This window comes from Chenopodium album, chromosome 6, assembly GCF_948465745.1.
Source record: "Chenopodium album chromosome 6, dcCheAlbu1.1, whole genome shotgun sequence".
Classification (NCBI taxonomy): Eukaryota; Viridiplantae; Streptophyta; class Magnoliopsida; order Caryophyllales; family Amaranthaceae; genus Chenopodium; species Chenopodium album.
This window is the reverse complement of record NC_137839.1, coordinates 22815620-22832085: the sequence shown is the minus strand read 5'-3', so window position 1 is coordinate 22832085 and position 16466 is coordinate 22815620. Positions and strand designations below refer to the sequence as shown.

At 45.2% G+C, this 16466-nt stretch overlaps 3 protein-coding genes across 3 annotated transcripts; all 3 read right to left on the bottom strand.

The window, feature by feature from the left end:
- Positions 1-1790: 1790 nt before the first annotated feature.
- Positions 1791-2666, bottom strand: LOC145636797 (uncharacterized). The gene is made up of 2 exons (XM_081688343.1): positions 2345-2666; positions 1791-2248 (listed from the first exon to the last, which is right to left on the bottom strand). Exons 1-2 carry the CDS (start codon positions 2664-2666, stop codon positions 1791-1793), a joined length of 780 nt encoding a protein of 259 aa, XP_081544469.1.
- Positions 2667-2726: 60 nt separating this feature from the next.
- Positions 2727-3512, bottom strand: LOC145636796 (putative mitochondrial protein AtMg00310). The gene has a single exon (XM_081688342.1). The coding sequence runs from the start codon at positions 3510-3512 to the stop codon at positions 2727-2729; it is 786 nt and encodes a 261-aa protein (XP_081544468.1).
- A 123-nt stretch (positions 3513-3635) lies between these two features.
- Positions 3636-15089, bottom strand: LOC145636795 (uncharacterized). The gene is made up of 5 exons (XM_081688341.1): positions 14533-15089; positions 12159-12504; positions 4073-4408; positions 3860-4030; positions 3636-3785 (listed from the first exon to the last, which is right to left on the bottom strand). Exons 1-5 carry the CDS (start codon positions 15087-15089, stop codon positions 3636-3638), a joined length of 1560 nt encoding a protein of 519 aa, XP_081544467.1.
- Between the last annotated feature and the right edge of the window lie 1377 nt (positions 15090-16466).

Sequence of the window (16466 nt, the reverse complement as noted above, 5' to 3'; positions counted from 1 at the left end):
TAGAATGTATAAATACAACAATTTAAACTTGAAATATATAATTGGAATTCAATTAGTTTCATAAGAACTTAATCAAACCTTCAAAATTCACAATTTAAACCCTAAAATATACACAATTAAAATCTGAAAATTTATAACATAAATAAAATCTGAAGTTATATGTTTAAGCTATCAAAATTAAAACATGAATTTGATACTAAAAATATCATCTTAATACTATAAAATCAAAACCCAAAACTAATTATATGAATATTAAGCAAAATTAAGAAAACAAAGGATGAGGTAAAGGGGCAGCCATGGTGGGCCGCCGGCGAGTAGAGGGGCGGCGGCAGGGGGGTGGGTGTGTGCCGGAGGTGGTTGGGCGGTAGTGAGGGCCACTGTGAGGAGTTCTCATGTAAGAAGAAGAAACAAAAATAAAGAAGAAAAAGAAAAGAAAGAAAATAAAGAAAATAAAGAGAAAAGGAAAATAAAGGGAAAAAGAAAATAAAGAGAAGGAAAAAATAAGACTAACCTTTTGTGTGGGGAAAATTTTGGGGATTAATATAATGTGATATTTATAGGAGAGAGAGTTGTAGGGTAAATAGGAAGATTGTGCCTCATAAAAATAATGGGTCACTTAAGTGAACAAATGAGTTAGGCTTGTTTGTTTGAACATAACTTGTAGAATGAAGGTGCATAAAATAATTTGTTTAAATAATTTTCGACCCAAATTAATAATTTGTAACTTTTGAAATTAAACTCCGGAAAATAACAAATAAATATTATAAAAAAAATAAAATTTCATTTATAAAATATTTTTAAAAAATATGGGGGATTACAGTTGTGCAATGATCTTGGTTATTAGATGCTTATGAATACGATTCACGAAATTCCGATTTCAGTATCTAAAGTCTTACAGTGGTATCAGTTAGTCTATGCATGTACATATATTGAATTATTAGTTCTTTGAATGTCCACAATTTTAATTCAATTAGGAGGGAGAATAATTTAATTATGGGTCAATTAAAATTTTAAATGTGATTTAACATATAGAATTGTTAAAATTTGTTTAATTTTCTCAAAATTAACCATTGAAATATCAAATTTTTTCCCTAAAAATTCGAAAAGTTTGAACCCCCTAACCCTAAATTTTGGAAAATCTGAAAACCTAACCCCTAAATTTAGATCTTTGTATTTTTGTTTTGATTTAATTAGACAGCTATGTGATTCATGAATGTAATCTATTTTATTTCATGTTAAATTATGAATTTTTCATGATCAAATTATTTAATTTAAGAGCTAAATTGAATTGGGGATTATTTTCATGAAGAACCCTTAAGATTGAATGTGATTTAATTTTAAAATTATAGGACCACTTAACATTAAAATTAATATAATTTTTAACAAAATAATTGTTTTAAATTTAAATTTTTTTTTAAAAAAAAAAGAGTTTTTGTGCGGTAACCGCGGCGGCTGTCGCAACTGGTGGTCCAGGAGGTAGGGACGGGCAGCAGCTAGGGTCAAGCAGTGTAGCAATAGTAGCAGCGTGCAATAGTTGCACGGCATTGCTGCTGCTGCTGTTGTCGCTACTTGCGATAGCATACACCGCAAGGTGTACGACCAGCGTTCACCACAGTGGCTGACGCGGGTTTTAAAAAACATCTTATATTATGTTATTTTAATAAAATCATATTTTTAAAATAAAAGATAAGTTTTAAATTTTGAAAAATATAATTGTTAAAATTAAAGTTTTTTTTTTTTTGATAAAAGAGCTATCAAAGAAAAAACACACTGCAACAGAAAGAAACAAACTAAAACTGAAAAAATAGCAATTGTCGTCGCTTAGCGCAACCAGCTAACCAGTGAGCCGGAGACACCCAGGACCGAGGAACCTTACGAATTTGACACAACAAAAATGATTTAACAGCCGCACGCAATTCTAGAGTGAGCCACCAAACCGAAATGTCCATTGGACCTGAATCCGGAAGCAAAGAGAGAAGGGCCGCACAATCAGAATGAATCCGAATCTTCAAGAATCCTTTGCGAACGGCCGCCTGAAGTTCCCATAAACAAGCTTGTAGCTCAGACTGTAATGCCGATCCAGATAAAAAAGCCTTACTACCTCCACCCAGAATCTCCGAAGAATAAAGGTCACGAATAACCCAACCTGCCCCAGCCCTACAAGTGGAGCAATCCCAAGCTCCATCGACAATCAAACAAACCGTGGGGCATATGCCAGGTAAACCCCTCAAGCACAACCAAGGATTACCTAAAAGCACAGGCAACCTAGACGATCAGGACCCCAATACAGATTTCTTCCATTCTTAAGACTTGACACAGCGGTGGAACCAGTCCTCAGCCAGACCTTCAGTTGTCTTAGGCGACCAAACCGCATGTCTGAACCTTAACTGGTTCCGGGAAAGCCAAATAGCCCAAAGAAGAGCAAATAAAGATATAATACCCTTCCAAAATTTGTGAGAATAGAAATGAGAAATGGTGTCAACCAGCCAATCCCCAAATTGAGGGAATTGCCGTAGATCCCAACAAACCCCCAATGCTCTCGACTGCCATAAAGATCTCACAGCAGGACAGTCTCTGAAAGTGTGCGACACCTCCTCCCATTCCTGATGGCAAAAGGCACATATCAGGTTAACCGGACCACCACGAGAATGCAGAAGAGATGCCATCGGAAGAGCATCATGTAATAGTTTCCAGCCAAACACCTTCCACCGAGGAAGAATAGGAAGTCACCAAAACCTCCGCCACCAGGTCGGTGTCAACCGACTTCCACAACTAGAGGTAATAAAGGACCGACAAAGAAAGGCATAAGATGATTTCGTGGAGAAAACCCCATCCCTGGTGAACTTCCAGTATACAAAATCATCCATTAGCCTCGCCGGCCGGTCCAAAGAAAGAATCTTAGCAGCCGTCGGAGAATCAAACAACCTATGAACAATCAAAGTATCCCACGAGTAAGAACGCGGATCAAGTAAAGAAAACACAAGAGTCGGCCTAACCGCCTCTGACGTAAGATCCTTGAACTGAAACTGTCCACCAGGAGCCCAAGAATCCTCTAAAATAATAACCCTAGAACCCGAACTAACCTTCCAAACCAAACCCTTAGACAAAACAGACACTCCTGAGAGAAGACCTCGACAACCCCAAGAAGGAAGAGAAACCGAGGATGCAGTACCCCCTACCAACGAAGGGTACTTAGCAAACAGAAGACGGGAAACTAACAGCTGCGGGGATTGAATGATATGCCAACTCTGTTTTGCTAATAAGGCAGAATTAAACGGTGCAAGACTGCGAATACCAAAACCCCCTAGTCCCTTTGGGAGGTGTAGCAACTTAGATGAACGAAGAGCCATCCCACGCCTCGATTGAGAAGACCTCCACCAAAACTTGGCTAACAAATTGTCCACCCGAGAGCAGATAGTTTCTGGAATCTGAAAAATCGACAAAATATGATTAAACGAGGCAAGGAGCACTGAGTTAATGATGATCAGCTTCGCTGCAGGGGAGAGATGCATTGTAGCAAACACCTCAAGGAGCTTAGCCACCTTATCTATAAGAAAACCAAACTCGGAACACTTACTACGACCCAAATAAGCCGGAGTCCCCAGATAAGTACCCAGTCGTGATTCAGATCAAAGCTATAAACACTTAGACAAATATGCCCGATAATCCTCCGGAGTATTCGGGCTAAACTTTAAAAAAGATTTCTGCATATTAAGCATCTGTCCCGAAATAGCATAGAATTCAGAAAGAACATCCATCACCTGTTCACAAGCCGTAGGCGAAACCTAGAAGAACAATAGAGAGTCATCCGCAAAGAACAGATGTGAAATAGATGGTGCTCCCCTCGAAATTTTGATACCATGAAACAACTTTTCACATTCAGCTTTCTTATCATCATAGAGAGCACTTCCATGAAAAGAAAAAACAGGTAGGGAGAAAGAGGATCCCCTTGACGTAAACCACACTGAGGATGGAAAGACTTAGATGGAGCACCATTAACTAATAGCTGATACGACGCCGTAGAAACACACTGCATAATTAAATGAATCCAATAAGGAGGAAAACCAAAGACCTGAAGCACCCGGGATAAGAACTCCCAACTAACCCTGTCATAGGCTTTGTTCATATCCAGTTTCAGGGATGCATAAAACCTTTTCCTGGCCCTGGAAGCATTCATGAAAGAAATCAACTCTTGCACCATCAAGAAATTATCTGACATTAGCCTCCCCGGAATAAAGGCATTCTGGTAATCAGAGACTAAGTCCGGAAGCACCCCGCGCAATCGATGAGAAAGAAATTTAGTAATGCATTTATAAATGACATTACAAAGGCCAATAGGACTGAATTGAGAAACAAACTCAGGATGATCAACCTTTGGGAGTAAAACCAAGAACGTACAATTCCAGTCCTTCAATAAATAACCATGAGAAAAAAAGAATTGAACAGCCGTGATTACATGGTTTCCTACCTCATGCCAATAGGTTTTAAAAAAGGCCGAAGAAAAACCGTCCGTACCTGGAGATTTGTCATTTGCAATGCTAAACATAGCCCGCTTAATATCATCAGCAAAGAAAGGAGCCAATAAGGACTGGCGATGTGTATCAGATAAAGAAGGTGTTGAGGGTAAAAATACCTCGTATATGTTGACCAATCCCATAGTGACACGTGGCCCAGTTATAGGGTGACACGTGTCACCACAGGAAGATGCCACGCAATCCAGAGTCCTTAAGGTCTCAGGCAAATCCCATAGTGACACGTGGCCCAGTTATAGGGTGACACGTGTCACCACGGGAAGATGCCATGTGTTTAGGCAATATGATCCTTCTTTAAAATCAGCACGCCAAAAAGCCTTAACAACGTCAGGGCCCAAATCCCGATAGATGACAATGAAAGCCGCAAAACGGCGCCCCCAGAATGGCACGTGGCATTCGCTGATTGCGCAGCCAATCACGTCACGCAAATCTAGGGTATAAACCTTAGAGAGGGGCACGAGTCCCACCCCTATAAATACCCCAATTATTTATAATGGGAGGGGATTCAGACAATTGAAAACATCAGAGCATTAAATAGCTCCAACTTCTCTCTACTTTCTCTCTCTAGCCTTTTCCGTTCTGATCACTGACTTGATCGTCGGAGGCGAATATTCCGTTGATCAGAATATTCGTTGTTTTGCAGGTGGAACCGACTCATTGCCAGCAGAGCGTGAACAGTATCCCAGGAAATCCAAAAAACACCCGAAACATTTGGCGCCGTCTGTGGGGATACTCGTACGTTATGGCGATAGACGGTCAGACACCTAATCCAGGCGAGGATGGACATGTAGAGGATTTAATCCCTACGATCCGTACTAGCGATCCTCTAATAGCCACATTTGAAGAAGCTGATGATCCTCCTGTTACCGCAGCCTCTCTTAAGGCCGCGCTTAACAAACTCAGAAGAGAAATTGAAAATGGAGCCTCTACCTCTAGGCAGCCGCCCAGGAGAGAGGAACAGAGGGCTCCAAAGAAGACACACAGCAAAGCAGCCCATGCAACGGACGCTGGAAACACTTCATTTCGAAGGCCGACTGGAAGGTCCTCGAGAGTACCGCGGACTAATTTTTCTGACTTGCTGGCGAAAACGCATTCGGATGGGGGGAGGGGTAGGCAGCCTCGAAGAGAGGAGCCTGAACCGTCCAGACGATGGAAGGACGCAAGAGAGTACCTTAGGCATAAGCAGCGGGAACGCGTTGCCTACTCGGACACGGCTTCAACCCCAACTATGTCGGATGATTTTTCACATCATTCTCTCTCCCAACATACCAACACGGCCACCTCCAGTGGAAGTCAGGCAATTCGCACCCCAACTCCTATTCCAGTCTTCCATGCTCCAACTCCTGTTCCGGCCCAATCACTGCAATATAAACCTCAGGGGTTCAATGGCTTGATGCAGCCAAACCCCCAGACATACGGACAATATGGGCCATATGGGCAGGTGTACGGACAAGCTCCCTATCTGGCTGGACCGTCCGTGCAACCACAACCCATTGATTGGCAAATGCGCCTACTTACTCTGGGAGATAAGCCGCCCCCGTTTTCGCAAGATATCCTAAATGCCCCTCAGCCACCAAAGGTGAAGAGTGTACTTGTGGGAGCCTATGATGGCACGGGCAACCCAGAAGAGCACATCACCTCATACAGGAACCTGATGTACTTGCAAAGCGTAGATGATGCTACGTGGTGCAAATGTTTCCCGGCCACTCTGAAAGGTGTGGCACAGGACTGGTTCAACAGTTTGCCGGCCGGTTGTATCAATTGTTTTACTACTCTTAGTTTGATGTTCGTTGGAAATTTTTCATACAACATACCACCTCGAAAGACTAGCCTTAACTTGGCGACAATCGTCCAAGAAAAAAATGAGGGCTTACGCTCATACGTCCAGCGATTTAACCAAGAAAAAGCCCAAATTCATAATCTACCGGACGAAATGGCCTACTCTGAATTTCTCCGGGGATTAAGGCACAATGGTTTGAAATTTGACTTGGTAAGGAAAAAGATTCGGACACACGCAGGTGTTCTGCGGGAAGCCGAAGCTTATATTGAGGCGGCGGACTTTTGTTCTCTCACAAAAGCAGAAGCGCCGGCTAAGGGGGCTGAGAAGAAATCTTCTCAGCAAGACTCGGCCGGCCAAAAGAAAGAAGGAAAAAAGAGAAAGGAAGTCTGGGTGGCTGATGGCCAGCCACAGAAAACCAAGAAGGTCAAGGCGTACGAGCCTCAGTTTGAATTCAACAAGGACTGTTATTCTATCTTGATGGAAATCAGGGATAAGTTTGAGTTTGAGAAGCCACAGCCGCTGAGAGGCCCGGCTCAGTATAGGAACAAAAACAAGTATTGTCATTACCACAAGGACGTGGGACATGACACAAATGATTGTATCAACTTGAAGAGACTGCTGGACAAATTAGCCGAGAAGGGCATGCTGAATTCATATGTGATGAAGTCCAAATTCACCTACACACGGACAAACAACACGTCCGAGCAAAGACCAAAGAATGATAAGAACAAAGATAAAGAGGATGATGGCAACAACACTGATTCGGGCTTTGTGGCCGTGATATCAGCAGGATTTGCCTCAGGCGGTCCCACTATGAGAGGGATCAAGCAGGACGCCCGAAACCTGGGAAAGGTGATGCAGATGGATTCAGTGAAGGCTGAACCCTTCCCTAAAGTAATCATTAGTGAGGCCGATCGGGGGGAGGTCAAAGCCTTGCACAATGATCCCATGGTATTCATTATGAAGATAGCCAATTTGAAGGTCGGAAGAATATTGATAGATACGGGTAGCGCGGCTGATATCATCAGCCTGGCCGCCTTGAAGAATCTAAGCTTCCTAGAGGATGCACTCCAGGACATCACTCACCCACTGGTCGGATTTGGGGGGAATGTCATCCACCCAGTAGGGCGGATAGACTTACCTGTCCGATTTGGGCAAAAAGGGGAAGGACGAGATATGGTTGTCCGCTTCTTGGTAGTGAAAGAACTAACTGGATATAATGTCATACTCAGCCGTCCTACGCTGAATGCAGCAAAAGCAGTCATTGTTCCTCACCTAATACTGCTAAAATTTGAAAGGATAGACGGGAAGATAGGTACAATCCAAGGAAGTCAGAAGATGGCTAAGGAATGCAATCTGTTGGCGGTTAAGCCTACAGCGCGCGGACCAAAATCGTCCGAGCCAAAAGAAGAAGGAACCTCACTCCCAACGCACCAGGTCGGCCAGAAGCGTAAGGCGACCAAGATAGAACAAGCATAGCAGCTAATGATTGTCGGGCGGCCAGAAGAGCTACGTCCCCAGCCGGCCGGCAGTCACCAGGATATAGTGCTCGACCCCGATCAACCAAATCGGACAGTCAGTGTGGGCACTATAGCTTGGGTGTGCTTGGGGATGAGTTAATTCAATTATTGAGAGAGTTCAAGGATGTATTTTAATTTGAGGTCGGCGAGATGCCAGGTATAAGTCCAGATCTGGCTGTGCACAAATTAGCTGTAAATCCGGCCGTTAAACCTGTCCGCCAGAAGAAAAGGAATCATGGAGAGAAAAGGAATCAGGCGGCCGCAGTAGAAGTCAAGAAGCTTCTGGACGCCGGTTTCATTCGGCAATGCTTTTACCCAGAATGGGTGGCTAATGTGGTCCTTGTCAAGAAGCCGAATGGAACTTGGAGAATGTGCGTGGATTACACCGATCTAAACAAGGCATGCCCTAAGGATAGCTTTCCCCTGCCCAAAATCGACCGGCTGGTTGATTCGACGGCCGGGCATGCCCTGATGAGCTTTATGGACGCATACTCCGGATTCCATCAAATTTCGTTATGGGAAGAAGACCAGGAGAAAACGGCGTTCGTGACTGAGCAGGGGTTGTAATGTTACAGAGTCATGCCATTCGGCCTTAAGAATGCCCCATCTACCTTTCAGCGACTTGTAAACACAATCTTCAGAGATCAGCTCGGCCGGAATATGGAGGCGTATATTGATGACATGATTGTCAAGTCAAAAGAGTCAGCCGACCATTTGAAGGATCTACGAGAAACTTTTACCGAACTCAGACGGCATAAGATGATGTTAAATCCAAAGAAATGTGTCTTTGGTGTTGAGTCCGGAAAATTTCTCGGATTTTTAATTGATCAACGTGGAATCGAGGCCAACCCTGAAAAAATCCAAGCTGTCATGGACATGAAGTCACCAAGGACAATTAAAGAAGTCCAAAGATTGACCGGCTGTTTGGCCGCACTTGGTAGATTTCTGTCAAGATCAGGGGATAAGTGCCGCTATTTCTTTCAAACCATAAAAAAGAAAGCCATGTTCGAGTGGACAGAGGAGGCCGAGGAAGCATTCGTACAGTTAAAAGGCCATTTACATACATTGCCTCGGCTTGTCAGTCCACTTAAGAGCGAGAAGCTATTCATCTATCTTGCTATCTCAGAACACTCCTTAAGTGCCGTCCTACTTGCTGAGCGGGACGGCCGGCAGATCCCTGTCTACTTTGTTAGCCACGTTCTACATAACGCTGAGCTAAGGAATCCCCCCATTGAAAAATTTGGCTTGGCATTGTACATGGCATCAAAAAAGCTGCGGCCATACTTCTTGGCACATTCAATTGTGGTCTACACAGACCAACCTTTGAAGAAGCCATTTACAACGCTAGAGGCAAGCGGCCGTATGCTCAAATGGGCCTTGGAAATGAGAGGCTTGGATATTACATTTGAGCCAAGAAAAGCAATCAAGGGGCAAGCCTTTGCTGATTTTTAGCTGAAATGACTCGGCCAGATCTTCAGACGGCCAGAGATCAAGTCTGGAAAGTGTTCGTGGATGGCAGCGCGACAGCCACTGGTTGCGGTGCAGGTGTTATATGCCAGTCACATGAAGGAGATAAGTTTGAGTACGCCCTGAGATTCCAGTTTCAAGCCTCTAATAACGAGGCCGAGTACGAAGCCCTCTTGGCCGGCCTAAGAATGTGTAAGGCGGCAGGAGCGACAAAAATTGACGTATGCTCGGACTCCCTACTTGTAGTCGGCTAGGTGAATGGAGACTTTGAGGCGAGGGAGCCGACCATGATAAAGTACTTGAAGATTGTAAACGAGGAGGCTGAGAGCCTAGATCATTTTACCCTACAGCAGGTCCCTCGTTCGTCCAATCATCAGGCGGACGCCCTCTCTAAGTTAGCATCCTCAGCATCATGTGATACTCCCAGGTCAGTGTTTTGGGAAGTAAAAGAGAAGAGGAGTATTGACGCTGAGCCAGTACACGCAATTGATAGAAGCTCCACTTGGATGGACGGTATCATATCTTACCTTAAGGACGGATTACTCCCGGCCGATCCTAAAGAGAGGTGGTTGATGAAAAAGAGAGCGACTTGGTTTGAAGTTAAGCAAGGAGAGTTGTTCAAAAAGGTATTTGTAAAGCCGTACCTGAAGTGCATCACTCCTGAGAGAGGGTATGATGTCTTGGATGATATTCACCAGGGGCAGTGTGGTTCTCACATTGGAGGACGAGCTTTGGCTGAAAAGGCTGCCCGCCTGGGTTACTACTGGCCGAGCTTAAAGTCGGACGCAATGGAAATGGTAAAGAAGTGTGACAAATGCTAGAGGTTCGCAACATTAATTCATCAACCCGCCAACAGCCTTTCGGCCATCAGTAGTCCGCTCCCCTTTGCCAAATGGGGGATGGACATTTTAGGACCATACACACCAGCGTCCGGCCAGAGGCGGTATGTGTTTGTAGTAGTAGACTACTTCACAAAATGGGTAGAGGCCGAGGCCGTCCGGGGCATCAAGTGGACAGATGTTTCAGCTTTCATATGGAAGAGTATCATTACACGCTTTGGCGTTCCTCAGTCTATGGTGTTTGACAACGGATCTCAGTTCGAAACGCCTCAACTCAAAAAATGGTTGGAAGACCAAGGCATAGCTCATTGCTTTGCTTCAGTCGGCCGCCCACAAGCAAATGGTCAGGTAGAGGCATACAACAAATTGATCTCCAATGGAATTAAGCGCAAGCTTGAAAGAGCAGGCGGCTTATGGGCTGACGAATTAGTTAATGTGTTGTGGTCCATACGAACCACGGCCAAAAGTTCCACAGGAGAAACTCCCTTCTTCTTAGTCTATGGTGCTGAGGTGGTCCTTCCAATTGAAATGTATGAGCCCACTCTTAGGGTGATGCTATATGATGAAGCGGTCAATTGGGAAGCCATGAAGACCGCTCTAGACTTCCTTCCTGAAGCTAGGGGCAATGCGGCGCTTAGACACGAAATCTATCGTCTTCGGATGACAAGGGCATACAATCGCCGAGTGTCAAAGCGGCCGATAAAATTGGGAGATCTGGTCCTAAGGAAGATGGAGGCGGTGGGGCGAGCAAATGAGGATGGAAAGTTGACCCCAAATTGGGAAGGGCCTTATCGAGTCAGGGAAGAGGTCAGAGATGGGACTTACCGTCTTGAAGCCATGAACGGCCGACCCATCCCGCGCACATGGAAATGGTAAAGTCGGACGCAATGGAAATGGTAAAGAAGCCTTGCCGTCCTGATCCGTCTTGGACGCAGGAGACGACTGCTTCCGTTTGGACCTGGGGGTTGGAGTGGCCAGCTGTAGAGACAAAAGTTAGAAAAAGAAAGCAAGATAATATAATAGGCCGAGCCTAGTTAGGAAGAAGATCTCTTCCATAATGCATACACGGACGTAAGGAAGAAAGCTAGATGGGTTTACTTACTCCTTTAGTTTGCTCGTACAGTCTCTGGCGAGCCTTGTACCGAGCCAAGTCAATCTCGGACATGTTGACCTCCCCTTTTTGCTCTTTGTCCAGCATCTTGTACGCCTCAGCTGAAAGAGGAAGAAAAAGAGTTAGAAAATTCTTCAATATCAAATAATATGTGTAAGTGTAAGAATATGTGTCCGTGCGTCCACCTTGGGGCAGGTTCTTGTATAGGCCATAGGCGGACATAAAGGTGGGATCCCGCAGCCAGCTGGATAAAGGGACCCAGTTACTTGGAACGCGCTCAGTTTTGCCGTTCCTTTTAACCCGCTTGACTTTGAAATATTCAAGCTGGTGCTCCTGGCTGGGGTGGACGGGTGGCTTATCGGGCTTGAGATCCCCACGTCCAAGTTGAATTGGCTCAGCATTGAACCGATTCATCTGCAAGTTAAATTCGACGTCCTTAGTTTTGATGCGGTAGAATCGGTGCTTCCAGTCACGCCACTTGGAGACGCGGTCCATCACCACCATGTAATCTCTAGTGGTGCTCAAGATGAGCCATCCGTCCGTATCCGCGTCCAACCTAGTCAGTGAGTGCATCTCACAGAAAACTGCAAAGTCTGGCTCGAAGCCCTTGCAGATGCACGTCACCAGATATCCAAAAATGTTCAACCAGCTGTTTGGCATCAGCTGGAAGAGAGCAATATCATACTCGTCCAAGATTGTGCGGACGAAAGGATGGAGGGGGAAGCGCATTCCAACGTCTAAGGTCACCCTGTAGACGCTGAAGGATCTTTGGCGCGGCCTCTCTTCTTCCCAGGCGGCCAAAGCGCGGGACTTCCTTGGAGGCTGGATCTCAAATACTTCCCCAAGGAGGAGGAATGCCTTGTATTCCTCAAAGTTGTGGTTCAGGTAGCCCAAGGCCGTGCTACCCACCATAAAGGCGTATGGATCCTTGAAGTTGTCAATGTTAGCAACATCCTCCTCGGCTGCCTCTTCGCCCTCTGCGGCCGCCGCTCCACCCTCGGCCGCATTCTCATCTTCGCCCTCTTCTCGTTGAGGAGCGCTCCCAAACTCGGAAGACAACACTCTGTCAAGGTCGGCTGCCTCCGCTGAGCTGCGGCTCCTAGAACTATGGCCGCCTCGGGGGGAGATAATGTCTTCAAGTGGCCGTTTGCCCTTATCTTTGGCACCGGCCGCCCGAATCCCAGTAGGAGGAGCTCTGCGAGGGGGCAGGTCGGACGGTTCATTAAGTGAAATCCCCGTTCTTGGTATGTCCGACCTGCCATATCGGAGATAGAGTTCTGAGGGAGTGGAGACGGACGCATCAGCGTCCGCTCGAGAAGAGGAAGGAGGCCCCTCACAGAGTAGCAACTCGGCCCCATCCATGACCGAGCTGGCATATTGGGGGAACCTCAACCCCGGAGTTTGCCCGGACGTTCCCCCCATTAAAGGAGCGCCATGACTTCTTTGGTGCTCTTCAAATGAGGAAGTTACTTCCACGGCCGAGCAATGAGTGCCCGTGGAAGCGGTCGTAGGAGTGGTGGAAGGAGTCTTTACGTTAACATTGTTTGGGTCATAAGGAGGCCTAGGGTTTACCAGACTTCCGTCTGGATTTCTGGCCGCATGACGATCGTACGTTTGCATCGTCCGTGCCATGTTCGACTGCAGGGACAGAGAAGAATGGGTGGATGTGAGTTGGTACACACTAGAAATGGACCCACTCCATGAAGGAGACAACTCGTCTCCGTCCACTCTAGACTCCTCAGTCCCAGGCGAACGGCCGGCCTCATGAGGAGAAACGGACGAAGCCGAGTGTTGAGCCAGCTTTTAAATAAACAAAGAAGTAAAAAGACAAGGAAAAGAAAAACAGTCGGCCTACCTCTGTACGTGTTGAAAACTTGGAAACCTTGAAGATTGATCGGAAAGCTCAACCAATGTCACCGGAAAACTCAAACGCGCGGCGGGGCTCTTGAAGATTCAAAGGAAAAAACACTTTCTCTCTCTAGAAGCTCTGACTTCTCTCTAGAAAATGTAAAGTTCCAAAGTGCCAAAATGAAGTCAAACCCCTTGTATATATGGAAAATTTTATGGGGGTAAGATAGTAAATTCAACTTTCCCGCCCAACTAAGCTGAACGGTTACAATTTGAAAAAAGTGACCTAGAATTTGGAAGGACAAGGAGCAACTCCGTTAAATTAGACGGAAAGGACGGCCAAATAAACGGCGCGTCCAAGGGAAAGTTGGCAGAACTAAAGCTCTCTCCGAAATGGCAAGACGGTCGCAAAAATCGACGGCCCAGTCTTGTCCGCGCCGCTTGAATAGACAGGCGTTCGCCTTAAAAATGTCAGGCGGACAGAAAGTTGAATAAACTCTAATACATCTGTACGGGCCAAGGCTATTAGAGGTCAGAGGAGCCGGCCTGTAAGCGTGCGAGCCATCCCCTCTGAGGGGCAAATGTTGAGGGTAAAAATACCTCGTATACGTGGACCAATCCCATAGTGACACGTGGCCCAGTTATAGGGTGACACGTGTCACCACGGGAAGATGCCACGCAATCCAGAGTCCTTAAGGTCTCAGGCCAATCCCATAGTGACACGTGGCCCAGTTATAGGGTGACACGTGTCACCACGGGAAGATGCCATGTGTTTAGGCAATATGATCCTTCTTTAAAATCAGCACGCCAAAAATCCCTAACAACGTCAGGGCCCAAATCCCGAGAGATGACAATGAAAGCCGCAAAACGACGCCCCCAGAGTGGCACGTGGCATTCGCTGATTGCGCAGCCAATCACGTCACGCAAATCTAGAGTATAAATCCTAGAGAGGGGCACGAGTCCCACCCCTATAAATACCCCAATCATTTATGATGGGAGGGAATTTAGACAATTGAAAACATCAGAGCATTAAATAGCTCCAACTTCTCTCTACTTTCTCTCTCTAGCCTTTTCTGTTCTGATCACTGACTTGATCGTCGGAGGCGAATATTCCGTTGATCGGAATATTCGTTGTTTTGCAGGTGGAACCGACTCATTGCCAGTAGAGCGTGACCAATATCCCAGGAAATCCAAAAAACACCCGAAACAGAAGGCAAATGAAGAGATTCCCAGGAAAACTAAGAAACAGAGGATGGAACCGAGGATGGGCATTGTGAGTCCCCACTATAGAGAGCCTTGTAGAAATTCAGAGAAATCGAACGAATACCACCCACATCCGATACCCAAGACCCGTCAGAATTCCACAAACCCATAATACAATTCTTCCTCCGCCGAGCCTGAACAACCAAAAAGAGCAAACGGGTATGTTCATTACCAAACACATCCCATTTCAATTTGGCTCGCTGTTTCCAAAAAGAAAAAGGCCGCCTGGGCCTCAGCAATCTTCTCCATTCGCACTGTATGAAAAAGGCAGCGGTCGTAGCGGGAGTTAAGAACAACAGACGCTTGAGAAACATCAGCAACCAAAGATTTCCAATCAATACCCCACTTTCTCTTGTGAGTAACACACCAGGCTAACAAACGATGTCGAAGAATACAAAGCCTTCGAGACAATGAAAACATACGAGAACCCGGAACATGGGTTGCAAAAATAGACCTCACCATGTCTGCCACATCAGTAGAATGGAGACACCAGTTTTCAATTCGGTATGGCCGTTTACAAGTACCCGTAGAAGAAGAGTCACTCAAAATAATAGTTGCATGATCAGAAAACAAGATAGGTTGGTGCTGAACAAAGGTAGCAGGCCTATCCTGTAACCAAAGAGAAGTAGCGTAGGCTTTGTCCAATCTCTCAAAGGTAGGATCTGACACTATCCTCCCATTAGTCCAAGTGAAAACGGGTCCTGTAAATGGGATATCTATTAGACCCATGTCTAATTTCCATTGCATGAAATCATGACGGCAAGGAATATCCGGATTCCCCCCTACTTTATCCGATATCTATTCAACCTGGTTAAAATCACCGACTAACACAACATTCGGATAAGTAGCTAAAATATCATATATTTCCGACCACACAGTCAAACGGTCAGAAACTTGAGGTGCTCCATACAACAAAAGAACATATTTTGTTACCAAATTTTCCACAATTCAATACAATATTACATGTGAAGAAACCAAAACGGGATCAATCATAAGTGGGGAAAACCAAAACACACACAGCCCACCACTAAGACCCACCGAATCTACACCCACCAAACCTGCATATGGAAAAGAAGATAACTTTTGCATTGTAGAATTTATAGACACCATAGTTTCAGCTAAAAACACAATATCAACACCATAAGAGCGGACTAAGGATGCAATGTAAGGAACTTTAGGGGAGTCCGCCTGACCCAAACCCCTACAGTTCCAAGCCACAATCTTCATCTACCCCCTGGTGACCTTGAACGGGCGGCCACCAAGCCCTCAGGAGAAGAACCTGAACCAGACATCTAAATTGGAGAAGAAGTACCTATCCCTTCACGTTTCTTAAAGGATAAACAGGAAACACAACCAGAAGCATCAACCTTCAAACCCTTTTCCTCAAAACAAAGCATTAAAATCCAAGAAAAATCTAAAGCCGATCTCTTTATAGGACAAACTGACTTCACCCATCCCCACGTTTTCCCATGACGTTTGAACATATTTGACCCAACCCTCGGTTACATCAAAGAGTGTTGTACTACTTTTTTAAAAGAAGGTTTCATGAGAGAATGTAATCTTTGTGAGGAGTGTGACGCATTAATCTTCCTGGGCTTAAAATTGGGTAGGGGGATTCTAGAAGGTGAGAAATGGGGTAGGGTTGGAGTATAGCTAGGATTTTCAAGAGGAAGGGTAATATGTTCAATGGGTTAAGAGTGAATTTTCCTCTTTTTCGAAGAGGAGAAGGTTGGAGTATCCAACACAAGGGGCCTTTTTCTTAATTGGGTCTGGGATTGGGGTGGGACAATGTCTTTGAAAATACCTCGAAGATTCACTCTAGATGTTCTAAATCTTTCGGTCCTTTTTATGTCAATATTCGAATTGGATAGATTATGATCCACATCAATCTTTAGCGTACACAATCTAATTCTATTAGTCACCAAAGAAGCAAGCCTAAGAGAGGTCAAAAAAACATGAATTCTTTCGATGTCCAACTCGATTACACCTAGAGCACATAATAAACAAATTCTCATATCTGATATTAATCCATTTTACAACCGAGTTACCAAGGTCCAAGAAGAAGCCTGGTAATAACGGTTCAAACACATTAATTTGGAGCTTTAC

What these genes read in the sequence shown, in the direction of transcription:
- LOC145636796 (XM_081688342.1), bottom strand. Translation starts at nt 3,512, where the DNA reads ATGCATCTCTCCCCTGCAGCGAAGCTGATCATCATTAACTCAGTGCTC.
- LOC145636795 (XM_081688341.1), bottom strand. Translation starts at nt 15,089, where the DNA reads ATGGGTCTAATAGATATCCCATTTACAGGACCCGTTTTCACTTGGACT. An exon ending in AGGATCCATACGCCTTTATG is followed by an intron (nt 4,409 to 12,158) that starts GTGGGTAGCACG and finishes TATTTATTGAAG; the next exon opens with GACTGGAATTGTACGTTCTT. An exon ending in TCTTATCCCGGGTGCTTCAG is followed by an intron (nt 4,031 to 4,072) that starts GTCTTTGGTTTT and finishes TTAATTATGCAG; the next exon opens with TGTGTTTCTACGGCGTCGTA.
- LOC145636797 (XM_081688343.1), bottom strand. Translation starts at nt 2,666, where the DNA reads ATGGCATCTCTTCTGCATTCTCGTGGTGGTCCGGTTAACCTGATATGT. An exon ending in GTCGCCTAAGACAACTGAAG is followed by an intron (nt 2,249 to 2,344) that starts GTCTGGCTGAGG and finishes CTGTGCTTTTAG; the next exon opens with GTAATCCTTGGTTGTGCTTG.